This window comes from Meleagris gallopavo, chromosome 11, assembly GCF_000146605.3.
Source record: "Meleagris gallopavo isolate NT-WF06-2002-E0010 breed Aviagen turkey brand Nicholas breeding stock chromosome 11, Turkey_5.1, whole genome shotgun sequence".
Classification (NCBI taxonomy): Eukaryota; Metazoa; Chordata; class Aves; order Galliformes; family Phasianidae; genus Meleagris; species Meleagris gallopavo.
Window position 1 is genome coordinate 14,877,699 of NC_015021.2, and position 24,754 is coordinate 14,902,452.

General features: G+C 54.4%; 4 protein-coding genes across 9 annotated transcripts in view; 3 read left to right on the forward strand and 1 right to left on the reverse strand.

The window, feature by feature from the left end:
- The first annotated feature begins 50 nt into the window (after nucleotides 1–50).
- PRSS56 (serine protease 56) lies at nucleotides 51–5,564 on the forward strand. The gene is made up of 17 exons (XM_010716806.3): nucleotides 51–281; nucleotides 599–760; nucleotides 1,157–1,354; nucleotides 2,030–2,077; nucleotides 2,291–2,480; nucleotides 2,559–2,667; nucleotides 2,746–2,905; nucleotides 3,032–3,174; nucleotides 3,260–3,419; nucleotides 3,494–3,682; nucleotides 3,768–3,929; nucleotides 4,034–4,088; nucleotides 4,290–4,440; nucleotides 4,564–4,714; nucleotides 4,851–4,934; nucleotides 5,088–5,200; nucleotides 5,276–5,564. The coding sequence occupies exons 1-17, from the start codon at nucleotides 140–142 to the stop codon at nucleotides 5,447–5,449; spliced, it is 2,391 nt and encodes a 796-aa protein (XP_010715108.1). The 5' UTR covers nucleotides 51–139; the 3' UTR covers nucleotides 5,450–5,564.
- A 332-nt stretch (nucleotides 5,565–5,896) lies between these two features.
- CHRND (cholinergic receptor nicotinic delta subunit) lies at nucleotides 5,897–9,439 on the forward strand. Of its 2 annotated transcripts, none has more exons than XM_031555050.1 (12): nucleotides 5,897–6,181; nucleotides 6,609–6,734; nucleotides 6,855–6,899; nucleotides 7,063–7,172; nucleotides 7,289–7,444; nucleotides 7,547–7,662; nucleotides 7,754–7,954; nucleotides 8,202–8,313; nucleotides 8,422–8,536; nucleotides 8,670–8,871; nucleotides 8,957–9,069; nucleotides 9,155–9,439. In XM_031555050.1, the coding sequence occupies exons 1-12, from the start codon at nucleotides 5,912–5,914 to the stop codon at nucleotides 9,335–9,337; spliced, it is 1,749 nt and encodes a 582-aa protein (XP_031410910.1). In that variant the 5' UTR covers nucleotides 5,897–5,911; the 3' UTR covers nucleotides 9,338–9,439. The 2 variants fall into 2 exon arrangements, with proteins under 2 accessions (XP_031410910.1, XP_003209202.1); XM_003209154.4 differs by having other exon boundaries at nucleotides 6,046–6,181; nucleotides 6,589–6,734.
- A 396-nt stretch (nucleotides 9,440–9,835) lies between these two features.
- Nucleotides 9,836–14,344, forward strand: CHRNG (cholinergic receptor nicotinic gamma subunit). Of its 3 annotated transcripts, none has more exons than XM_003209155.4 (12): nucleotides 10,008–10,140; nucleotides 10,433–10,572; nucleotides 10,686–10,730; nucleotides 10,880–10,989; nucleotides 11,076–11,231; nucleotides 11,543–11,640; nucleotides 12,337–12,540; nucleotides 12,819–12,933; nucleotides 13,220–13,334; nucleotides 13,567–13,771; nucleotides 13,842–13,975; nucleotides 14,054–14,344. In XM_003209155.4, exons 1-12 carry the CDS (start codon nucleotides 10,089–10,091, stop codon nucleotides 14,219–14,221), a joined length of 1,542 nt encoding a protein of 513 aa, XP_003209203.1. In that variant the 5' UTR covers nucleotides 10,008–10,088; the 3' UTR covers nucleotides 14,222–14,344. The 3 variants fall into 3 exon arrangements, with proteins under 3 accessions (XP_010715110.1, XP_003209203.1, XP_019474626.1); XM_019619081.2 differs by having other exon boundaries at nucleotides 10,433–10,524; XM_010716808.3 differs by lacking the exons at nucleotides 10,433–10,572; nucleotides 10,686–10,730; nucleotides 10,880–10,989; nucleotides 11,076–11,231 and having other exon boundaries at nucleotides 9,836–10,140.
- A 3,322-nt stretch (nucleotides 14,345–17,666) lies between these two features.
- Nucleotides 17,667–24,754, reverse strand: part of EIF4E2 (eukaryotic translation initiation factor 4E family member 2) — an 18,385-nt gene continuing 11,297 nt past the window's right edge. For 2 of the 3 annotated variants that reach the window (XM_010716809.3, XM_031555053.1), the window contains exons 7-8: nucleotides 20,644–20,721; nucleotides 17,667–18,152 (exon numbers count right to left, since the gene is read on the reverse strand). In XM_010716809.3, coding sequence (XP_010715111.1) covers nucleotides 20,676–20,721 — 46 coding nt within the window. In that variant the 3' untranslated portion in view covers nucleotides 17,667–18,152; nucleotides 20,644–20,675. The remainder of the gene's footprint in view (nucleotides 18,153–20,643; nucleotides 20,722–24,754) is intronic. The other variant, XM_031555054.1, reaches the window with a different exon arrangement.

Consider the following 24,754-nt stretch of genomic DNA (forward strand, 5'->3'; position numbering starts at 1 on the left):
GACATTAATGAACTCGCCTGTTTGTGCTCCCCTGGCCCCTCTCTCCTCCCACCACCCGGGGGGCACTGTATATATCCGCGCCTCCTCGCCCGCCTCGGGCACTTTAGGGCTCACACCCTAAAACCTTTGCCTGGCCGGGATGGAGCAAGGAGGGAAGAGGACGTGGGGTGCTGTCCCCATGGTCCGCCTGTCCTTCCCCGTGATGCTGCTGCTCCTACAGCTGGCTGGGGGTGCTCCCATGGGCCAGGGGTTGTACCCCATGCCAGCTAGCGTCCTGCAAGGTCAGTGCCAGCGGTGGGCACGGGGCATCATTTGGGCAGGGTTTTTAGGGGGGAGCTGTAGGAGCTGGGATTCTTTTATTTTATTTTTGGGGGTGGCACAAAGAGGATGCTCAGTTCCCCATCCTATCCATGCCACCTCCATCCACCCATGTGCCAACCCCATGGGGAGGTGACATCACCCCAAGCAATGCCAATGGGACTGCCAGAGCCTTTGCCCACTTAACACCTACTATGGAGATACTGGGGCATGGGTGGTAGGCTGGGGGCTTTGTTGGGGGGATGGGGGGGTCACAGTGTTCTGAGTGAGCCCCCTGCAGCGCTGTCGAGCCGGGGGACGCTGGTGTTGGAAGCGGCACTGAGGAGCGCGCTGCTGGCACTGGAGCAGGCACTGGCTGAGCAGCAGAAGCAACGGGGTGCCTGTGGGCTCTGTGCTCCCTGCCTCTTCCCTCCCTGTGCCAACATCACCCAACACTGCCCACGTGAGTCTCATCTCCCCGCAGCCCTACCCCACCCCCTATAGATCCTACCCAGACAATATCCCCCATAGTTGCCACCCCTATAGGCTTTACCAAAACAGTGCCCTTTCTGCTAGAGACCCTACTGAAACACTGCCCAGAGACCCTACCCAAGCAGATCCCCATCCTCTTGAGATACTACCCAAACTGAAGCCCTACCCAAAACACTGCCAGACCCTTTCTTCCCACCCCAAATACTCCCCCAAAACATACCCTGAGACCCTACCCCACTCAGGAGACCCTACCAAAACATAACAGCCTCACCATGCCTCCTCCCCACCCACCCTGGGATGGCCCAGGCAGTGATGGGCAGGGGGCAATGAGGACGTGAGGATGCCCACAACCTCACTGTCCCCACAGCCCCTGCCATGCCCCCTGCCGTGCCTCCCAGCTGCCAGGCCCTGCTGGATGCCCAGGATCTGCCCGAGCTGCCCCAACGCCACTGGGCTCTGAGCCAGGCATGTGCCTCCTACCTGCGCCTGTGCCCCCCCCAGGGCACTCAGCCTGCCTGCATCCTGCTCAGTGCCCAGCGCTGCCAGCACCGCCTCCAGGAGTGCCGTGAGTGGGCACCTCCTGGAAAGGGGAGACCCTACAATAACAAATGAGGCATCAGATTGCCTGGAGGGGATATTGGGCAGTGAGGGTGGGATGAGATGGGAGGGGAGAGGGAGGCTAGAGGGGTGATGGGGTGAGAGGGGAGAGGGAAGTTGGAGGATGAAACATTGTGTGGTGGAATGAGAGGAAGAAGAATTGGGGATGAAGGAAGAATGTGGAGTGAGATCTGTGGGCTGGAAGCATTGGGATGGGGAAATGGGAGTGGAGGCACTGAGGGATGATTGGGAACATGAGTGAGATTAGGAGGAAAAGAACTGGGGATGAAGGAGGGATCTGGGGTCCAAATGAGATTTGTGGGATGGAGGTTTTGGGAGGGATGGGGAAATGGGGATGGGGCATTGGAGATGGTGCAGGGGATGCGGTGGGATGAGAAATGTGAATTCAGAAGTGGGATGGAGCACTGGAAGGATCACAGAGGGATCGAAGTGGAACAGGGAGATATGGGGTGGAATGGAGAGATCGAGGGCACAGACACTGAGGGGTGGAGGATTTGGAATGGGACAGGACACTGAGGGTACACACTGGGACACAAAGCCACTGGGGACAACGAGGACATCGGGTGGCACTGAGGGCAGCGGACACACGGCCCCCACCCACCACACCAACTCAATTCCACAGTGCTGGCGAAGGCAGCCCCGAATCCCAGCATAGCAGCAGCAATGCCAGGTGAGCCGGGGACAGCAGCCCCCGCCACCCCCCGGCCCCCAGCCCCACGCTGTGCCGGGGGGCAGAGGTTAGCGTCGGCAGCTGCCGGCCCGCAGGGTGCCCCCGGCCCACCGCCCGCTCGCCTCCGTGAACACGATGAGGCGTGACAGCCGCGTCCTACCCCCGCCGCCCCCTCCCTCCACGGCCACACTCCTCACAGCTTTATCCCCTCAGAGCGCTGCGGGAGCCGGGCAGAGCCCTCCACCAACAGCACAGCCCCACGAGGACGCATCATGGGCGGCAGTGCGGCCCGGCGTGGAGCTTGGCCGTGGCTGGTGTCCGTGCGGCTGCACGGGGAGCTGGTGTGCGGTGGGGTGTTGGTGAGCCACACGTGGGCCCTCACCGCCGCCCACTGCTTCAACGGGTATGGTGTGGGGATGGGGGTGTGGGGCGGCACTGCTGTCCCCCCAGCCTAAATCGCTGATCTCCGCCCTTGTGCCAGGAACCAGAACGAGCTGGCATGGACGGTGGTGGTGGGTGACCACGAGCTGGGCAAGGCGGACCCCGGGGAGCGGGCAGTGCCTGTGCGACGCATCGTGCCTCACCCCAAGGTTGGTGGAGGTGGGCACTTCCAGATCATTCCTACGCTCCCCATAACTCCTCACCTACACTCCCTTCACCTCCCTCAGTTCAACCCCAAGACGTTTCATGGGGACCTGGCGCTGCTGGAGCTGGCGGAGCCGCTGGCCCCATCAGCCTCCGTGAGCCCCGTGTGCCTGCCCAGCGGTACCACCGAGCCCAGCCCCAGCACCCCCTGTCACATTGCGGGGTGGGGGTCCCTGTTTGAAGGTAGGTGCCACCCAGCACCCATGGGGTCTGTGCTTGGTGCTGAGCCACCAAACCGAAGGAGCAAAAAGAAGAGGGTTTGGGCACCCCAAGCATGGGATACCCCATAATGGGCACCTTGTCTGGCAGAGGGGCCATCGGCTGAGGTGGTGATGGAGGCACAGGTGCCCCTGCTCAGCCAGGAGACGTGCCGGGCAGCTCTGGGCAGAGAGCTGCTCACCAGTGCCATGTTCTGTGCCGGGTATCTGTCTGGGGGCATCGATTCCTGCCAGGTAATGCCAACCCACAAGATGGCAGGGCCCTGGGGTGAGCACACAGCCTGTCCTGCTTGGGCTGATGTGCAGATATCCCCCTCAGGGTGACTCGGGTGGTCCACTGGTGTGCCAAGACCCCTCCTCGCACCGCTTTGTCCTCTATGGCATCACCTCGTGGGGTGATGGCTGTGGAGAGCGGGGTAAGCCAGGTGTCTACACTCGCGTGGCTGCCTTTGCCGACTGGCTCAGCCTGCAGATGGACCGTGAGTGCCAGTGTGGGGCATGGGGTGGCACCCCAGGGGGCTCAGCATTTCACAGCAGCACTGTGCCCTCACAGCTGTTCCTGGCAGCCGGGAGCCAAGCTGCTTTGACCTGCTGGCCCTGTCCCAGCTGCCCCCTGAGCAGCAGCCCCTCGAGCACACCCGTCTCTGCTCCTTCTATGCGGGGTCCTGCCGGGCTGCCCCAGGCCAAGCCAGCTGCACACACCTTGCTGATGAGACTTGCCGTGCCCGGATGAGGCGATGCGGTGAGATGAAGTGATGGCATGGGGCTGGGGGACTGAGCTGGGTTGGCATGGGGCTGAGGACACAGCTCTCTTGCTGAACCCACAGAGCTGCATTCCTACGCCCAGACCCTGGTGGGTCTCCTGCGCCAGGCTGGGGACTTCATCCAAAACCAGCTTGACTTCTCCTTCCTTACCCGCACCCTGCCACAGCTCCTGGGCAAGATCTATGGTCATCTCTTCCCCGTCCGCATCCGTAGAGATGCCCCAGGTACCCACATGGGCTGTGCATCCCTTTGGAGATGTGCCACCCCTGTGCACCAACACCCTGCCCTGAACTGCCCGACACCCTGTCCCTCCTGCTTGTCTCTGCAGACCCAGCAATGGTCAAGCACCCCACATCTGAGGGACCCCTGAGACCAACCCACAGGTAAAGGGGGATGTGTGGGCATCAGGAGTTGTGGCAGAGAGGGGGACAGGTTTCGAGGAGGTCAGCACTGATATGGCTTCTTGCATTCAACAGCAGGGTCTTGTTCTTCCCAGGACCCACCAGGGGTGCATGCGAGGTGGCAGTGCCCAGGGGATGGGTGGCACCAGGCACCCACCTGAGCTCACCCTGCTGTGCTTGCAGGCAGCTGCTCACCTTCAGGGAGTTTTTTGGGTCTGTGGGGCCACGGCTGCAGGACTGGGTGCAGGCTCTGAAGGCCACAGTGGGGGGCAGCACTCTGGCACCCACCCCAGATGGGGAGCAGCTCCTTGAGGAGACATGGCTCTTCTTACAGGTACTTGGAGAGAAATGTGCTGAGGGGAGCACTGCCCCTATGATGGTGCCAGCAGGGACCATCCCCCTGCAGCACCCCTTGGGTGCCCCTCTGTCTGCACTGTCCCCCTCCCCTTCCCTGTAGCAGGGTGAGGAGCTGGTGGAGGAGCTGGTGGGACAGGGCAGAGCCTTCCTCACTCAGCTCCGGGCAGAGATGGACCTTGACACGACGTTGGAGGCCATGCAGGCACTCGGAGAGCCAATTGGAGAGCCAATTGGGAACCCTGTGCTGAACTGTGAGCCGTGGGGGGAGGTTTGGTAGGGTATGGGGTTGATCAAGTTTGGGACTGGTGGAGCGTGGGAGTATCCAGCACTAAGCTCCATGCCCAGGCAGTGCCCACTGAGAGTATCACCAATCATGTTTTCATCCAGGGGCAGCACACAGAGAGAAACGAGAACTGGTGCCCACAATGCCGGGGCTGGAGGAAGAGGGGGAGGAGGCAGGCACAGGCAGAGGTAAGCACCCTGCAGCACCTGTGCTATGTGATGCTATGGAGATGGTGACAAATCCAACCCCAGCATTGCACCCCAGCCTGAGGCTGGCTGCAGCACGGTGCCCCCACACATCCCCTGACACCCCCTCTCCGTCTCTCTCCTATTTCCCCCCAGTTGCAGCTTGCCCCGGCCTCAATGCTTCTGCACTGCGGGTTGGCGTGGTGCAGGAGCTCTACGCCTGGGTGCTGCAGGTGCCAGAGCCAGATCTGGCCATGACCTTCCAGGAGGTGCGAGCAGTGCTATTGGCAGCATGTAACTATCTCCCCAGCTGTGGGGCTGACAGTGTTTTCCTCCTCCTACAGATCCTGGTGGACCTGAGCTCCAAAAACACCAAGGGGCTGTACCGGGCGCAGGTGCGGGCCACTGTGGGCGGCCGGCCCACGGCTTTTGCTGGGCTGGTGGGGCTGGAGAGTGACTCGCTGGCACGCAGCATGCCTGGCCTCGTGGCCTTGGCACTTGAGGCTCTGAAAACCTAGGGGTGCCTGCAGGGGATGAGGAATGACTCCTGTTCCCCATGGGCACTTCTTATTTATTTGTACAGAGAAAGGTTTATTTTTCAATAAAGAAAGGCTCTATTTTCTGGTAGCTGGTGAGGATGAAACAAGTGACGTGCCAAGCGGTGCCGGTGAGGTGGGCATCGGCAGGATGTGACACCCCTGTGCATCTCCCCTCACCACTTCCCACCCCCAAGAAACATCCCCCATTCCTCAAGTCCTTCCCCTGGCATGGGGGGGGAGGTTGGGTACCCACTACCCACAGCGCTCTTCACCCCAGAGTACAGCACCCTGTGCCACCCAGGTGGGGACCCTCACCGAAACTCACACCAGTGTTAGACCACATGTGCCATAGGCACTGATTAGGTGCCAACACTTCCACGTCTCCCAGCAGCATCTGCTGAGCAGTGAAGGGACTGCTCCTCCAAGCACTCAGGTGACGAGATGGCACCGAGAGGTGGTTGGCCCAGCTGTTCCTGCCTGTCTTTCTTCTCTGGGCGTGGGGGTGCCGGAAGCAGGGGGGCCAGAGTGGGTATCCGGAGCCAGCAGCCTTCCCCCCAGCACCTGGCACCATCCATCTCTGCGGCCGGACATCCGCTCAGGCAGGCCAAGCAGGGAGGTGGCGAGGAGCTGGCACGGCACGAAGGCACCGCAGGCACCGCATGGGGGACATGGCAGTGCTGCTGGCCTTGTTTGGGGCACTGGTGCTGTCGGGTGAGCGGAGCCGTGGGGTTTGGGTACAAGGATGCTGGGGGTTCCTGGGTCACTGCAGTGAGGTTGGGGCTGGGGTGGTGGTGTCTGTGTCCCAGCTGAGCACACGTGTATCCTTATGTGTCCTAGTCTATGTCCATGTGTGCACCTACTTCCATGCCCAATGCCATGGCTTCTGCACTGGCATCTTGTACTAGTTTGTCCCTACATGGCTCTATATCCATGTGTTTGTATATCCCTGTGTTCTGTGTCCATGCATGCCTATGTGTCCCCATAAGTGTGCCATTCCTGTGCCCATGCACCACATCTGGGTGCCCACCTCCCTGTCCTTGCATGGCACTGACACGCTGTGCACCCACACCCTCTGTCTACCTCTGCCCACCCCCTCTGCCTGACCTTGAGCCCCCCAGGTGGGCTCTGTGTTAACCAGGAGGAGCGGCTCATCCATTACCTCTTTGAGGAGAGAGGCTACAACAAGGAGGTGCGCCCCGTTGCCTCTGCCGATGAGGTTGTGGATGTCTACCTGGCCCTCACCCTCTCCAACCTCATCTCACTGGTGAGCCCCAGTGGGCAGTGCCTGGGGTCCAGCTGTACTCCAAGGGCTGCCTTGGGTTGAAGGTCTTGGTTTGGTAGGGGGTATGACCATGGCATTTCAGTGTCCCCCATGTTATTGCAGAAAGAGGTGGACGAGACACTCACCACCAACGTATGGGTTGAACAAGTGAGTAGGGACAGGAGGGATTGAGGGGACTGGGGCCATCACTGGCAAACTCCTGCCCAGACCCCTCTTCCCTGTCAGTACCATCATCCTCATGCCAGATCCATGGGCAAGGGGTGTCATTGGCCTGGTCATGGTGAGGTGACCCAGGGGTGTCTCCTACCAGAGCTGGACTGATTACCGCCTGCAGTGGAACACATCTGAATTTGGAGGTGTTGACGTGCTCCGCCTGTTGCCAGAGATGCTGTGGCTGCCTGAGATAGTCCTGGAGAACAAGTGAGCAGAGCTTGGTTCACCTCCCAATTTCCCTGGGCAAGCATCCTCAGCCAGAGCTGTGCTCAGTGCCCAGGGCTCTCCCTTGCCTTGCCACCACCTCAATTTCTCTCATGCAGCAATGACGGGCTCTTTGAAGTCGCCTACTACTGCAACGTGCTGGTCTACAACACCGGCTATGTCTACTGGCTGCCCCCTGCGATCTTCCGCAGTGCCTGCGCCATCAACGTCAACTTCTTCCCCTTTGATTGGCAGAACTGCACCCTCAAATTCAGGTGTGGGGTCTGGCATGTTCCCAATCATTGTGTCAGAGAATGGGGGGAGAGGACAAAGTGGTAGGCACAGACCCTCATCACCTGTATCCTACCATATTTCAGCTCACTGGCATACAATGCGCAGGAGATCAGTATGCACCTGAAGGAGGAGACTGACCCAGACACCGAAAAGTATTACCGGGTGGAGTGGATCATCATTGACCCCGAAGGCTTCACGGGTAGCGCTGGTGCTCCCTGCTGAGTCCTGGGTCAGTGGGACACCCTGTAAGGGACTCAGGGTCCCCCATGCTGTCCCATGTGTCCCAACAGAAAATGGCGAATGGGAAATCATCCACCGCCCGGCCCGCAAGAACATCCACCCCAGCTACCCCACTGAGAGCAGCGAGCACCAGGACATCACCTTTTACCTCATCATCAAGCGCAAGCCACTCTTCTACATCATCAACATCGTCACACCCTGTGTCCTCATTGCCTTCATGGCCATCCTTGTCTTCTATCTGCCTGCTGACAGTGAGTGGCACCTACAGTGGGCATGGGTACACCCATGTCCCATACCTATCCTGGAACATGTGGATACCCCAATGTCCAACACAGCACTATGACAACCCTGTGCAGGACACCATCCAACCACCCCTGAGTAGGGCATGGGATAACCCAAATGGGACCCTAGGCTACCCCTAGAGCATAAAGCCCTATATGGAGCAGTATAGGGTGGGACACTGGGAGGGGACATGGGACGGCTTCCTCTGCTCTCCAGGTGGTGAGAAGATGACTCTGGTGATCTCGGTGCTCCTGGCCCAATCTGTCTTCCTTCTGCTGGTCTCCCAGCGCCTGCCTGCCACCTCCCACGCCATCCCCCTCATTGGCAAGTGAGTTTTGGGCACATCTCACAGTCCCAAGGTGGCAGAGAATGGCTCTGCATCTCCCCAGACCCCTGCAACTATACCAGCCCCAGATCTGTGTTCCTACCCCCACAGGTACCTTCTGTTCATCATGCTGCTGGTGACGGCCGTGGTGGTGATCTGCGTCGTGGTCCTCAACTTCCATTTCCGCACCCCCAGCACTCACATCATGTCTGATTGGGTGAAAGAGGTGAAAGGGTGACGGGCAAGGGAGGGCAGCCACTGTGCATCATGGCACTGGGGTGTTCAATCTGTGCCACCCAGACAGTTGCATGCTTGGTTGAGGACAGAAAGTGGGGACACGGTGGCATGTCCTATGCCAGGTGTTCCTGGAGATCCTGCCCCGCTTGCTGCACATGTCACACCCAGCTGAGAGCCCAGCAGGTGCCCCGTGCATCCGGCGCTGCAGCTCGGCTGGGTACATCGCCAAGGCAGAGGAGTACTACAGTGTCAAGTCCCGCAGCGAGCTCATGTTTGAGAAGCAGTCAGAGAGGCACGGGCTGTCCAGCCGTGTCACCCCTGCCCGTGAGCCTCAGCCCCCCTGTGGGAATGTGGGGACATGGGATGGGTGGCTGCTGTCCTTGGGAGCTCAGGGTCATCCCATCCCCAGGCTTTGCACCAGCAGCCACAAGTGAGGAGCAGCTCTATGATCACCTGAAACCCACCCTGGATGAGGCCAATTTCATTGTCAAGCATGTGCGGGAGAAAAACAGCTACAATGAGGTGGGGACCATGGGCACAGTGGGGAATGATGGGGCAGAGTGGGATCCCTAGGCTCCCCATGCTCTGCTCCTGGCTCCCTCCTCAGGAAAAGGACAACTGGAACCGCGTGGCACGGACCCTGGACCGCCTCTGCCTGTTCCTCATCACCCCCATGCTGGTGGTAGGCACTCTCTGGATTTTCCTCATGGGCATCTACAACCACCCACCACCACTGCCCTTCTCTGGAGACCCCTTCGACTACCGGGAGGAGAACAAGCGCTACATATAGGGCAGCCATGAGAGTGGGGGTGGGGTGCTTTATAGCAGCCCCTCCACTCCTTCCTGCCTACCTGCTGCGGCTAGGAGAAATAAAGCTGGGTGCTTCACAATGTGGGGTGCAGAACTGGTGGTTAAATGGGACCCACAACCCCCATTCAGACCCACAAGTGTTGTCCCATCACTTAGTGCCGCCCTGGCGCCCAGAGGGTGCCTCCTTCCCTGCACAGCTCCGGTTTCAAGGGACGCAGCTGATGTCCCCACACTGGTGGGGGCCCAGGACAGCTGTCACATCCTCTCCGCTAAGCCAGGAATGCAATGACATGGGGCTGGACGGGACTCAAAGCCTTGGGATAGGCATTGCTCCCCAGACTGAGCGGAGGACTTCCCCACCCTGGGGGCCACTAGTGGCCACTAAGGGGGACACAAAGCACTGTCTGGGGGCGTTGCAAGAGTGCACACATGGCTGCAGATTTCTGCTACGGAGCTATACACATCACTTCAGGGGATATGGGGAAACTGAGGCATGGAGCTCCTTTGGTTCCCATCCCCAAATCCGGCTCTTCTTCCCAGCACGCTGCCATCACCCCACCAGCACAGAAGGGGAGACGTGGGTTGTCACTCACCCCTCCCTTATCCCTCATTGCTGCTGAGAACAGCTGATGGGGTCAGGGACAGCTGTCCCATCCCAGCGGGCGCCAGGCCCAGAACGCTGGAGCGCAGGCGACTGAGCAGAGCCCCAGCCCTGCGCCTGCAGCTCCAACATGCGCTGCTCCGATCTCCTCCTCCTCCTCCTCGCCCTCTGTGCCCTGCCAGGTAAGGTGTGCCCACCCCAGGGAGAGGGGCAGCTCCGGGGAGAGGGGAGGCTAAAGTGTCCCTGGTGTCCCCTTCCACCACCTTTTCCCTGGGGTTTTGTCACTCGTGGGTGCACAGCATTGTGCGCCGTCCCCATGGGGTGTCCCCATGTGTGCTGTCCCCATGCCCTGCTTGCACACCACCAAGGCTTTACGTGTACCCCCTCCCCACGCACACCCCCCAGCCATATCAGTATTGCCCCAAGGGCAGCACTAAGCTTCCCATCCCCTCCCGGATTGCCCCCCACCCCAAGGTATAAGCTGCAGGAATCAGGAGGAGAAGCTGCTCCAGGACCTGATGACCAACTATAATCGCCACCTGCGCCCAGCGCTGCGTGGAGACCAGGTCATTGACGTCACCCTCAAACTCACCCTCACCAACCTCATCTCCCTGGTGAGACTCCCTCAGCACTATGGATTTGGGGTGCTGGGGTGATGCTGCTGGAGCTGGGTGACCCCAGTGGAATGCTGGAGCTAAAGGTGCCTTTCCCCTTCCTTCCCTGTCAGAATGAGCGGGAGGAGACCCTCACCACCAATGTTTGGATCGAGATGGTGAGACCTCAGGCAGGACACTCCCTGATCACCCCTGATGGCAATTTGTAGTGGGCTGGCACCATAACCTACAGTCCTTGTTGTGGATGTTCCTTTTGGGGCAGCCCCAGGGAGCACCATGACTCCTACACTTTGCTCCCCTTCTCCAGCAATGGTCCGACTATCGCCTGCGGTGGGACCCTGATAAATACGATGACATCCAGCAGCTGCGGGTGCCCTCCACCATGGTTTGGCTGCCCGACATTGTCTTGGAGAACAAGTGAGGCCATGCTAGGGTACAGCAGGGACACTTTCCCGCATGTGGTTGGCCTCACTTTGGGGCTGAACCTGCTCTTTTCCCCCCAGCATTGATGGGACATTCGAGATCACGCTGTACACCAACGTGCTGGTGTACCCTGATGGCAGTATCTACTGGCTGCCCCCTGCCATCTACCGCAGCTCCTGCTCCATCCACGTCACCTACTTCCCCTTTGACTGGCAGAACTGCACCATGGTCTTCCAGTGAGCACAGCTTGTGGTGTTGGGGGTGGCCCCATAGGGACAGATGTGAGATGTCCCAATTTGCTCCAGAGTGGGCATCTTTCAATGAGTCCCAGAATGGCTGAGTGCCATTGACCTGGCACCTGGTTAACTGTGGGTGATAAGAGACACGTTTGCCCAGTTAAACTCCCATACAAGAGAGAGAAGGGTGAACTGGCACGACACAGTGTCACTTTCATAGAACAGCTTAGAAGGGAATGGATCTCAAAGACTGTTGAATTCTAACACCTCTACCATGGGCGGGGTTGCCAACCTCTCCTGCCCCTCCCCAGGTCCCAGACCTACAGTGCGAACGAAATCAACCTGCTGCTGACAGTGGAGGAAGGCCAGACAATAGAGTGGATCTTCATTGACCCTGAAGCCTTCACAGGTAACCCCATGACCTCCCCCATGGCATCCCAAGGACAAACATTCCAAGGACAAGCATCCCACTCCATGATGCCCCACAGCCTGCAGCAACGGTGGTGGCTGCTGAAATCAGGCAGTGTCAGGGGATGGGGGCTGTTAGCAGCCCTTGCCATTACACGGGCACTTAAGTTATTAGTGGAAGAGGGAGCAGGGGGGAGAGATTTGTTTTACCAGCCCCCCCGGCTTGCAGCACTCACTACTTGGCAGTCCCTCCCGGAGAGCTGCTCCTGGCAGCTTGATTGATGCTGGGAACGTATCTGTCACGGCCAAACGATGACGTTTTCCATCACATTTTAATTGCATATTGAAGGAACAAAATGCTTTTCGGGCAGCGAGATTTATTTTTTCATTACCGGCCCAAGCTGCGATCTTGATTGGGAAAAATCTATCGCTCCTGCAGACAGCGGGGGAAAACAACGTGCCTTAATAAAGCGTCACGCTCGGCTTCCCCACGGCTGCCTGGTGGCAGGGAGATGGGGGACTCCCAGCCCCGCACATAACTCATCCCCAAAGGGTTGCAGGCATCCCCTCCTATAGCTTCCAGGGGAATTTTGGAGCACCCTTCCGTGCTCAGCTCTCTGTGGTGGCCATGGCCCTTTCCTCCCACCTGGTGCCACTTTGACGTGGAGACTTAAATGGTGGCATTGCCGCATGGCAGAGAATGGAGAATGGGCCATCAAGCACCGCCCTGCACGGAAGATCATCAACTCGGGGCGCTTCACCCCAGATGACATCCAGTACCAGCAGGTGGTCTTTTACCTCATCATCCAACGCAAGCCGCTCTTCTACATCATCAACATCATCGTGCCCTGCGTCCTCATCTCTTCCATGGCTGTGCTGGTCTACTTTCTGCCTGCCAAAGGTACTCTAGCTGGTGGGCACAGAGGTGCAGTAATAGGAGCGTGGGTTAGTGGGCATGGTGGTGATGGGTCAACAGCTGAATTCAATGGTCTTTGTGGTCTTTTTCAGCCTTAATGATTCTATTGTATTTGGGATCTGAGGTGGATTTCTGAGCATCTTAGAGTTAAGCTCTCTTGTAGAACTTAGTTGGGTCAATGCTGGGGCATGGCAGCCTCTTTGGCAAAGCAGTGTCATGCCCACACCATTGCGCCTCGCCAACCTTACCCTTTGCTTTGTCAGCGGGGGGGCAGAAGTGCACCGTCTCCATCAACGTCCTTCTGGCCCAGACTGTCTTTCTCTTCCTCATTGCCCAGAAGGTGCCCGAGACCTCCCAGGCAGTGCCACTCATCGGGAAGTAAGTAAGGCAAGGGGATGGGGAGCACCATGTCAGCAGGTCTCCAGGTGCCACGGGCAGGTGGAAACCACCTCCAGTCTGCCCATACTCTAGGCAGACAGGGGACAGGGAACCAGGGCTCACAGACAACCACATCCCATCCCTCCGTGTGCAGGGCTGGCATAGGGCTGTCACATGCCCATGTCCCACTGCTGATCTCCAGTTTCTTTTGGTATCAAAATGGACTTATCACAGCTTGTAACCCAGTGGTTGCACTGCCTGCTGAGGCCCCATGTTCCCTCCCCAGGTACCTGACCTTCCTCATGGTGGTGACAGTGGTGATCGTGGTGAATGCTGTCATCGTCCTCAACGTCTCACTGAGAACACCCAACACTCACTCCATGTCTCAGAGGGTGCGCCAGGTAACTGTCTCCATTCTCCTGCCCCATGGTAAATGGGGTCAGTATCTCTGGTCCCACCCCCAGACTGGGGACCCCTAGATGTCCCCAGGGGACCACACAGAACGACCAAGCTACTGAACACCGGGGAGCAGAAGTTGCCCATAGGCACAAGCGTTCCCTAATGGGATGCTCCCCAGCAGGGGGAACATAATCACACCTGGGCAATTTGGGTGGGTCATGTCCATGTTCCCAGGTGTGGCTGCACCTCCTGCCCCGCTACCTGGGCATGCACATGCCAGAAGAGGCCCCGGGGCCGCCGCCAGCCACCCGGCGACGCAGTTCCCTGGGGCTGATGGTGAAAGCCGATGAGTACATGCTATGGAAAGCCCGGACTGAGCTTCTCTTTGAGAAGCAGAAGGAGAGAGATGGACTGATGAAAACCGTGCTGGAGAAGATTGGTGAGAGAGTATCACCTGGGCAGGGATGTGAGGCACTCACCAATGCACTGAGTGATGCTGGCTCATGCAGGACGTGGCCTGGACAACAACTGTGCACAGGACTTCTGCCAGAGCCTGGAGGAGGCGAGCCCCGAGATCCGGGCGTGCGTTGAGGCCTGCAACCACATTGCCAACGCCACGCGAGAGCAGAATGACTTCAGCAGCGTGAGTTGGGACACATGGCACAGAGGGGCTGGGGGCGGTGGGATGGGCCCTCATCATCACCTTGGTATGAGCCAACAGGAGAACGAAGAGTGGATCCTGGTGGGGAGAGTGATTGACCGCGTCTGCTTCTTCATCATGGCCTCGCTCTTTGTGTGCGGCACCATTGGCATCTTCCTCATGGCTCACTTCAATCAGGCGCCTGCCCTGCCCTTCCCTGGGGACCCCAAGACGTACCTGCCCCCATGACAGGTCCAAATGGCAGGGTCTGGAGGTCCCCAGACCTGGCTCCCAGCACCAAGAGTGGTGACAGGAGCACGGGTGGCTGTGGTTGTGCTGAAAGCAGAAGTAAAGCCCGTGGTGGTCTCATGAGCTCCTGAATATCTTTGTACCCACTGGAGGGGTTACTCTCATTGGACAGTCCTGGCATGACCCTGAGGGTTGCACCTAGCTGGGGACAGGGATGGTGTTACAGACCTTCAAGGCACACAGCATCCCATGGAGGCACTGAGGGGTGGGACAAGGGGGAACCAGAGCAGAGTTGGGCATCTGATGGGCTGTGCACTGCAAGGTCCGCTAGCAGTGAGATTCACGCTGCCCCCTGCAAATTCACAGCCTCAACACTGGGGCAAATGCAGACCCTGGTATCCCCACAGTCATGGTGGCAGTGGGGCAGCAATGGGGCCGCAGCCGAGGACAGGCAATTTTTCTACCACTTCTATCCCAGCCACAGCAATTCAGCTGCCCCTGCTCCCTGGCAAGCTCCAGCAAGTGGCTTTGAGTGAAAAGAACAGAGCACCCAAATATCCTTTGGGGATGGTGCTACTTGGCATCCACCATATTACAAGCAGCACCTCGGTGCCTCATCTCATGTACTGAGACCAGCTCTTTCCCCATGCCCCCACAATATCACGTCCTCCCCCTGCTCCTCCCTGACCCCTGGGACCTGCAGCTTTGTCCCTGCTGGCAGGGGGGTGCGGGAGCCAGCTTGGGAACGCTGGCAAGCAGTACGTGTCGCCAGCAGAGAGGCACAGCAATATAGCCTCATTTTGCCCCTATGCCCCCATAGCCATGCACATTGATGTCCTATCACCAGGCCCAGGGTGGCTGGAAGGATGGGCGTGCCCTGGCCAAATGCCCCCAGCCCTATGAGGGACAGGAGCTGAGCTGCCTAAGTGGTAGCACTAAGCACATCCCCAGCCCCTGGGCTTTCTCTCCCTAAGGAGGTGCAGCATTGTTGAGCTCTCGTGTGGGGACACTTTGCAGGTTACCCTGCTCAGAGTTTGCAGAGCATGTGCTGTAAAAGGGGAAAATCTCCTTCAGCCCCGCACCAACCCCAGGTGCACGTCCCCCACCAAGAAGCACTAATAAGGGCAACATCTCCCCCTGCCTATCAATACTCACCTGCTCCACTTCCAAAATTGGGGACTCCTTTCACCTCTGAGTCAGGAAGCAGTTTTCCTCCTTGGTTCCAGATTGGAAACACCCCATAAGCTCCCACCATCATTCTCTGAACCCCCAACCCAGCCATCAGCCCCCATGCGACTAGCTGTACCCAGACAGCCACAGTTCTCAGCCTGGCACAGCCCAGCATCCCCTGCCCAGAGAAAGCAAAGACCTGGCAATGACTCCACAGCTTGAAGGAGTTCCAGGCACTGGAACTCAAAGGCTGCTACACAGAGATCTGGGCAAGCTTAAGGGTGGACAAAGCCTTGAGGATGAGAGCAGGGAAAGTAATGACTCAGTACAGATCTGTGGCTCTTACACAGGTTTGCTTCCTGAATGAAGATGTGAAACCTTTGCTTGAGCACGACAGGTCCCTTCGCCTCCCAAACAAATTATGACCATCTTTTCACCACTCATACTAGCAGGACTCAGCTCACTCCTCAACTAACACGAACCAGTGCTAGGTTCCTCCAAACCTCCACCACAGTGACAGCAGGAAGGAAAGAACAGCCCCAGGGAAGGGCTCTTCCGCATTTCCCTTGCAATGATTATTTAAGGGCGAGCACAGCAGGACTGCAGCGTTTTCAGATTTAATAGCAAGCCTGCACTCATCAGCACCAGCTCAGACACAGAGTATCAGAGGCAAGAAGTGGGCGAGTACATGAAATAGCAGAGGTGGACACGACGCACAGCTGGGCAAAACAACAGGACTAAAGCCGTAAGTGATGTCATCTGCAAGGAGCTAAATGCACTGTGGATGAAAGGAGCCTGCAGCTAGTATTTCAGCCTTGCCTTGCAAGGCTATTTTTGCTTAGATTGCTAAAATGTAATTACAACTAAATCCCCCTAACAAATACCAGAGAGCAGCAGGGGAGAGCTGTATTTAAAAGGAATTTTAAGTAGCAGCTGTAGTAGTACCTGATCACAGTGGGGAAAACAAACTGCGCCTGGGAAAGATGATTTGGTTGAAAGCTGGTGGAAGACGAGTGGCAAGAACAGAAATAGGGCTGTGGGGTCTTAAGAAACATGAAGAGCAATGCCACAGTCAGGGAAATGGCCTCTCCCCCCTGCCCAGCCAGATGCCAGGAGGTACAAGCTGCACGGCCGTGGGGAGGTGGCCGCAGGGGGCAGTTAGTCATTGCTGTCACTGCCTTGAATGCTTCCAGAGACCGCCTGGGACTGAAACCCTCAATACGGAAAACAAGCCCTTCAGAAGATTGAATTATTTCAGGCTGTCTTCTCTGCTGGTCCTGGCTGCTTTCAGTCTAGACTTCAATAATAACATGGAATTTGCAATTTGGAGACACGAGGCTGAAGGTCTCCCGGGCCCCAAGGCCAGAATTTGTCCCAGACACAGGTTGCTGGTTCTGCAGTCACTACCGAATAGGTCCCAGCAGGCTCTTCTCCTGGGGGATTGTACAGAGAGCATAGGGCAGGTGTGCCCCAGCTCTGGCCGCAGCCTCCCCCTCAGGTCCGTGCAAAGGCTCTATTAAAAATGAAAGGCAACTGTGCAATTCCCTAAGGAAGAGGGGAAAGGCTAAAGCTGTTAATGAGTACAATTAGTGTTGTAGTCAAGCAGAATCAGAGGAAATAATTAGCTCCTATTGTTTCCGTGGCATCTGAATTGCAGCCATGCTGGCTTTCCAAGCAGCAACACATCAGTCCAGCCTTACCCAGAGCACAGGAGACAGGGGGTCACAGCTTCCATGCAGCTCCAAGCAGCAGTCCAGGCCATCACCCTCTTTCACTACAGCCACTGGAGTCCATTTCGCAGATGGCTGGAGACTCACAAACAACAGCATACCCCAGCTCAGCTGCCTACAGAAGCATGCACAGCCCCACATTCGTCCTCTCCTGACGGTTCTCCAGTGAGATGGCTGGAGTACAGCAATTAAGTGACACCAAATACCTCTTTGTCCTAGTTTATAGGCAGCTTGCAGCCCTCTCCCAAACACGGAAGGCTGGGTGCAAGGCACTGCTAACCAGGGAATATGAAGAAGCAGCAAAGACAAAGTAATCATCTAATTCTTCAAATGAACTATTGCACTACTGTGTGTCCACGTAACACCCCCAGTACAATGAAGTTTGACCACCACTGGCACTTGGAGTGCTTTGCTGCTGCAGGGCTAAGGGTCATGGAGGTGGGTAGCTCAGGGAAAGATGAAGCTACCAGAAACAGCCCTAGGGCTTCACCACAGACTAGAGAAGTACCACGTCACTATTTTAGACAAAGCAGAAGAAAAAAGACTGAAAGAAACAAAGAGACCCAATAATTTATTGGCAGAGCTGAAAGTGGGCATTTGAAAACCATGGGGCTGACTCTCAACTGGGAAGCTCCTCCCAGCTGCAGAGAGATTTATAATACTGGTATCCCTCAGCGAAAGGCTCTGACATCAAGGCAGAATCCCACAGATCCTGCATGCCATGTACAGAAAGAGAGGAAAGTGCTGCAAGATGCGGCCCCGAGGGCACACTGCTAATCGAAAGGTTGGCCTCCCGCCCCGTTGCTAAAAAAGTTTGTGTATGACAAAATCAGCCTCTATCATCATCACTGCTGGAGGGCTTCAGATGGATCCTTTCTCCAAGAAGGAGTGCGAGAGTGGCCCATGAGTCCCTTCAGAGGTCAGAGGGCACTGGTGGAGACCTCTCAGTGCTGTCAACACGGAGAGAGGAGCTTAGTGCCAACTCTTGTTCTCACAATGTGATTTTTGTGTTTCGAAAGCTTGAATTATCCCTGGAAAACAGAGGAAAAAAGAGGTTAAATATGTGCATTGCTCAGATCCCAGCACCCCATGATTCCACCCACCATGGCTATCAGTGTTGCCAACCCAGCCCGTCAGCCAAATCAACGCTTGTTAAATCTCCTTAGCAGATCTGCTTCCTAACTAGAGACTTTCCACTTGAGCCAACCTGCTGCTCCAGAAAGCAAGGAGATCTTGCTTCATCATGACTCATTGGGAAGAAAAAGGTATTACCTCTTGTGGTCAAAGCACACAACAGGCACTGCAAACCTCCCTGACAGATTCTGGGATTTAAATTGCAAGATCTCTTCCTTCTCAAATATTTATCCTCATGGACATGTCTCCAGGTCCAGTATATTTTGTCTCATTATCAATAAGTTCACTCTTTTAAGGCAGGAGGACTATTTAATCCGAAAATTAAGTTCCCCTAAATTTAAATAAGAGAGTTTCCTCAGCAGCTTTTACTCACATGAGTACAGCCATGGGGCTACCAACAAAGGAGTGCTGGTCCACCACCTTCATTTGTGTAGCCTTGCAGGACGCAGCAGTGATTGAAAATGGGGCAGATTACAGAAACCTGTTACTGCTTACTGCTACCCTGTGAGTAGCAGCAATAGGCAAAGCATATTTGAAAGGTATTGGTTTGTTTTAGTTTGTTTCCTTTCTTATTCAAATGGAATTAAAGGAGATGATGATTATTTTGGGAGGATGGGTTTGGTGCCTTCCCCTAACCAGGGCAGGACAGTAAGTTGCCCAAACTGAACACCCAAGGATGCCTGAGCACAGATTGCACCAAACTGGGACAGCCTTGTTGAAGAGTGAAGGCAGCTCATAGCTTCAGAAGCAAGGTGCTTTGCAGGACTGTAAAACTCTGCCTTGAGCTAGGTTTGTGCACTGCTAAGAGCCACGTGGCAGCTGTAACATCACAGTGCATGCTGGAACAGCTCCAGGAGGCAAGCTGGAGGAGCAGAACGAAGTCAAAAATACTCTTCAGGGGAGTTAACCAAGTTATTCTGCTTTTACTTGACAGCAAAAACCATGCTGGAGGCTATCTGTAGAAGACGGGGATTCACCTTTGTACCTGCAAACAAAGCAGGTTGTGCTGCCATCTGGGAACATGATTCAGAATTCATTAACTGGATTCCAGTTAATTTGCAAGAGCAGTATGACTTTTTGTCCCACAGTGTACTTTCACCTGTGCCATCTACCCCAGGAAGATGGCACACTCTGGTTAGCTCTTGAACAGTTTTTCCATCTTTTGTTTTCTCATCATTATCACAATGTCCCCATCCCTCTGCTCACCACTGTTCTCCTTGGTTAGCATAGGTAACTCAATATAGTGGAGAGCTAAATCAAATCTGTCACTGTCTTCCTATCCACTTGGCACACGTACTGCCTTCTGAGACTGGTATTTAATGAAGTGAGCTGGTTTTCTCTTCTGGAAGGTCACCTGAATGTCCTCTAAAAATAAAAATATTGCTAAGTGCTTGTGAAATATTTTGTAAACATTGTTCCTCACAAAAGCCCAGATCCGTGAGGAAGGAAAGACTTCAGAGCAAACTATGAAAGCACTGCTTGTCGAAAGCTGTGGAAGGTGGTTTGGGAGCAGTGGGACTCCCAGCAGCTCTCCAGAGCTCAGCTGTGTTGGAGCAGCTATATCCCATCACAAGGTGGGATTCAGACAATAGATCTGCTTCTCTGAGTGGGTTCCTCTGCCCTGGCACTTAGCAACACAGCAACCCCACTTGGCTACAACAAACCCAGCCCTCATCACAAGGCCTCATGCAAGCCCTTTTTAGAGAAAGTGCCTGCTGTCAGGAAACTTGGCCCTAGGGGGGAAAAAACAATCACAACAGCACTGAGCTCACCTTGCCTATTTTCTCTGCACATGGCTGGTTGCCATTACCAGAAGTAGCAGGTGGTTTCATCCCTTGGGCCACAGCATTATTCTTATTTCTAAATACAGTAGCTACTGTGTCCTTCCTGAACAAGTTTTTATTGACAGATATTTTATTCTGCCCCAGCCCACTGACAAGAGCAAAGGCACGTACACCAAGCTCCAGGCACCTCTCTCAGCATCCATTGCATGGATGTGCTCAGCACTCATTTACCACTTCATAGCTGCTAACAGACAACCCTAGGCAGCAGACCCAAGCTGAAGACGTACCTCTCAGCCTCCTAGGACCAGGTCTGGGATACAACTGGCATGCACAGTGGAAGGACACATTAACAAAACAGCACACAGCACTGCAACAAAGTGCTGAGTGAATGCAGACCACTGTGAATACTGGTGTCTTTGGTCACAAAAAATGCACCACAACAACAACCAACCACACCTTTTTGACCTTTGGGAAAAAGCCAGCAGTGGAACCAGCCCACAACCAGGCCTACGAGGCAAGAGGAAAACACGCCAGACCTTGGGAAGAGGGCTGGAAGCTGAGAGGTATGCCATGAAGTCACATAGGAAGAAAGATGAGGCCCTACCCTGGGTGTGACAGAGGGGGGGGAGCGTTCGATCAGCGGCCACTGCTGTTCACCAGGCCATGAAACTCCTCCCAGGCCCTGGCAAGCCAGAGGGAAAAAAAAAAATGAAACAAAAAACAAAAAAACAAGCACTTCAGATCAAAGGCTTCTTAACTTTTAACAAGAGCAGAAACATTCAATGGCGTTTGAAAGGCACTCGTCTTCAGAGAGCAAGGCAATATTCTCTGATAGCCCTAGTGGATAGAAGCATCCTTAAAACCCAGCCAAACATCTGACAGCGCAAGGCAGCTTTTACGTTCTGCACAGACATGAAGCGTTCCCACTGGCTGCTGGCAATATAGCCACATTAATACCCAGAGACAGGTATGACCTTCCCAGTCACAAATGGAATATCCATTTCCTATCGCTAATAAAATAGCCAGTGTTTTGTATTTCTAGAGGATTATCACATTCCTTGGCAGGTTAAACTCAGCCAGCTACTGGCCTCGTGCTTCACCACATATCTGCAGTAATCCCTACAATAGGGTCTTCTTCTAATGCCGTATGGCTCAGTTAATAGGCCAGCCCTCAATCAGGCAGCAGAATCCGATTGTTTATAGAAAATCTCTCTTCCTATTGTAAACCTGCACTGTTAATAACAGCCCAGTAAAAACACCAGAGCTATCTGAAATGAAAACGTTTCCAAACAAGTTGGAGGGACAGGCCTAACGCTGCATTCCCTGGTGGAGAATGTTACTGACGTACAAAGTTAGCAGACTGAAAAATTGCTGTCTGTTTTACAAAGGCACCATTCTGAAAGCCCCTCTCAGGGAAATAAAGAAACGATGCTGAGGTTAATGTGAGCATGACTACTATCTTCCAGGATCAGAGACATCAAAGGACCTCATCGTTTTTCATACGCAGCTAAACAGTGCTGGAGGCTACAACACATGCCAAGCCATTCACCAACCCAAAGTTCCACAGAGCCAGAGGGACCCTAAAGAGAACCCAGGTCAGCCATAAACTCAGCAAGACCACCTGAGTTTATCTGCTAAGTGCCAGCCACACCTCACATCTTGTTTCCTGCACTGCCTCATCAGGCCACAGCAACATGACAGGAGAGTACAGAGATGGAAATTCCACAGCAGTTAGCATCTGTGCCTAAAATGGACCCTCAGCCTGGCTCCTACCTGTGCCTCACAGTCAAGCTCCTCATTAGCATTTGCAAAAGCAGCTCAGCTGTCACATGCTCTTTCCCAGCAAAGGCCCAAATAAACAGAGAATATACCAGAGTGTATGTCATGGGTACTGTCAAAGACTACATCACGAGCAGGCAGGCTTGCTGGGAACACAGCAAACAGGGCACGAGCAAGAAGCTTGTTACCACAATGTCTACCTTGGAATTTGTGACACTACTTTCCTGTAAAGCAGGATGGCAAATCCCTCTTTGGAAGGGATCAGAATTCACCTTTTGAGCATCCCCAGGAGCACAAAAATCTTCCTGATCATGACTAGGATGGACAAGTAACAGTCATCTACAGGAGTCCCAGAGCTACATCTGATCTCTGAGCTGACACTCAGACACTTTAAAGCAAAGAAAACATGAAGAGAAAAAGCAAATAGCAAAGGTGCTGTAAATGCTGCAAGAACAGCTTTCCAGACAGCTGGGGTTCACTAGCACGTCAGTCTTCCCTCAGCACTCAGTTGGAAAGTGCAAGGCAGAATAAAGGGTAAGTTAGCACAAGGTCTTCCTAAGGCATCTCACAGATGATCGCTGAGGTCAGATCTGCAATCCAGCTTGACACACAGCTTTGTCAGAGACAAAGCCCAGGTGGCTCATTCTAAACAAGGCACCAGCACAGACCCCTAAATGGGTGCATTTCCCCCAAGTCTCCCCTGAAAGGCCACAGAAAATTGCCTGGTTACCCAGCCAGTGCACAGCACCAGATGCTGCAGGTACTCTCCAGAAGAAAGCTGGGGGAAGACAAACTTGCAGCCACAATCTCTCCCAACTACTGAATACAAGTTGGAAAGCTACGCACATCTCTAGCCTCATTCCAGTCTCTACCTTCATATTCTCCCTTCAATCTCCCATTCCTTCTATCCCTACCACATTTCTACAACCAGTAATTACATCTCTTTCCTCTCCTGCAGTCCCCCTCAAACCCACAACTTCTGTCCTCTCCGCAGAAGGGACACGAGGGCAAATTATCTGTCTACATAATCAATAATGTACTACCCTTTCAAACCAAGGGGTTCTCTGTTCCAACATCTCATAACATCATGCACATAGTCCTTCAGCTGCCAAGCCCATCTCACACACAGAGAAAAGGATCTTCCAGCCAAGAATTTTTAAGCGAAGACCCTCATACATATTATACTGCTAATTAATCCAACTATCTGCTGACTTGACTGAAAAAAATCCACCAAGATGTGTCTGCTCTAATGTACCTAAACTGTGCTAGCGGAGCAAACTGCTCTCCATTTTGTACTGAACGAGGCTGCCAGTTAATTTTGTCTGGCAGAATCTTTATGACCTGTGATGTGCCAAGGGCACAGTGCCAGAGAGTCTAAGAGGTTATTTTTATGTATAGACATTTTTAGTACCTTAGTGTTATACTGTCTGTGTGACGATCAGATACTCAGTGAATTGATCCCCAACACTTAGGTTATTCCCACTGAACAGATGGGAAATGGAAACATTAGCAGGCTAAATAAAGCCAGCCAGAGCTGCTCCTCCACACTCATTCCTGACCCACAACTGTTGAAGTTTCCCACTCTCTCCCTCACTCCCAGGGTCAGGATGCAAGCAGAGCTCCCTTTCAAGTTGAAGGAAAAAAAAATAAATGCACAAAGGAGCCACCATCACAGACTTCAACAAAAACAGGAAGAACAGCCACAGCTGCTTCAAGGGAGTTTCCAAATCTAAATTGTGAAAGCAGCACTAGCTGTTTTCTCAAAATCCCAGCAGTTCCCCTTCGGTATTTTTCTACATAGCTCTGCTTTCCTACCATCTCCTTCCCCAGATAAAAAAAAAGAAAAAAAAAGGAGATAGAGAGCTCACAGTACATGCTGCTCTCACAGCACTCACCAAGGTCTGTCCCTTCCACCAGCCTGCATGCAATCTGCCAGCACATCCACCACTCACTGCACACTGCATACATGGTGCCCAGAGCAGCACCGACCCTTCCTGATGCTGCCCACAATCCAGCAAAGTGCTTAAAGGATTTGTCCAAAGCCAACCAGGAACTCTGTGATAAGCTCACAGGCCAACAGCTTTAAAAAAAAATAAATATCTAGGATATTCTTGTAGCTTGAAATAATCCTTTCATTTAACAGGCAGTATCCGCAGCTAAGGCCAGCGGGGAAGCCATCACAACTTTGAAATCAACATATCTGAACTGACCTCCTTGAAAAGAAACATGAAGTGGATTATAGCAGCTTCTTTGCTAAAAGACAGGCCACCAAGATATGGGAGCCTTTTACAAAGTCACAGACACTTCTGAAGAACTGACAAAGAACAAGGCAGTGAATCCATCACTTCAAAGCCTGAGTCTACGGAAGTGCTCTTAACTTGCAGCACCAAGAAAAGTTACTGGAATTGGAGAATGGAGTGATAAATGGATTAAGCCAGCACTGCAGAGCCTCAGGAGAAGAGGACAACTATCAGATCTGGAACCTCACCGCTCTTTTCTGTCTTTTATTCCTGTTCTTTGACTTGATGGAATGAGAGTGAAGCAACACAGCCCTCTAGAGCTGGTGAGATCCAAGACAACCCATTACTCCATTGACAGGCATCAGTGTGCAAGGGGCCCGTCTGCAAACTGAGCAACTTCAGACAAGGTACAGCTGAAGACAAAGATGACACAAATAGGACAGCACCACTAAAGAATATCAATTCCCAATGTTCCTGGAAATTAGCAAGCAAATGGAAACTAGTGCTACAAAAACGTAAAGTTTACATAATAAGGAGACTTCTCACCAGCACACCATCACCATCTTCCTGCTTCAGAAACACTCATCTGGCCACACATTTACCACTTCCCTAAGGATTTCTTCTGCCACACTTCCCTTGAATTCAAGACTGCACTGCCCACTCCACCCCCACTTTCTTTCCTTTTTTTTTTTTATT

Bases quoted from the DNA above. Each gene is read 5' to 3' on its own strand.
- PRSS56 (XM_010716806.3), top strand. From the start codon at position 140: ATGGAGCAAGGAGGGAAGAGGACGTGGGGTGCTGTCCCCATGGTCCGC. The intron at 4,935-5,087 runs GTAAGCACCCTG...ATTTCCCCCCAG, and splicing joins GGAGGCAGGCACAGGCAGAG to TTGCAGCTTGCCCCGGCCTC. The intron at 5,201-5,275 runs GTGCGAGCAGTG...CTCCTCCTACAG, and splicing joins TGGCCATGACCTTCCAGGAG to ATCCTGGTGGACCTGAGCTC.
- CHRND (XM_031555050.1), top strand. From the start codon at position 5,912: ATGGCACCGAGAGGTGGTTGGCCCAGCTGTTCCTGCCTGTCTTTCTTC. The intron at 7,955-8,201 runs GTGAGTGGCACC...TCTGCTCTCCAG, and splicing joins CTTCTATCTGCCTGCTGACA to GTGGTGAGAAGATGACTCTG. The intron at 9,070-9,154 runs GTGGGGACCATG...CTCCCTCCTCAG, and splicing joins AGAAAAACAGCTACAATGAG to GAAAAGGACAACTGGAACCG.
- CHRNG (XM_003209155.4), top strand. From the start codon at position 10,089: ATGCGCTGCTCCGATCTCCTCCTCCTCCTCCTCGCCCTCTGTGCCCTG. The intron at 10,141-10,432 runs GTAAGGTGTGCC...CCCCACCCCAAG, and splicing joins CGCCCTCTGTGCCCTGCCAG to GTATAAGCTGCAGGAATCAG. The intron at 13,335-13,566 runs GTAACTGTCTCC...CCATGTTCCCAG, and splicing joins TGTCTCAGAGGGTGCGCCAG to GTGTGGCTGCACCTCCTGCC.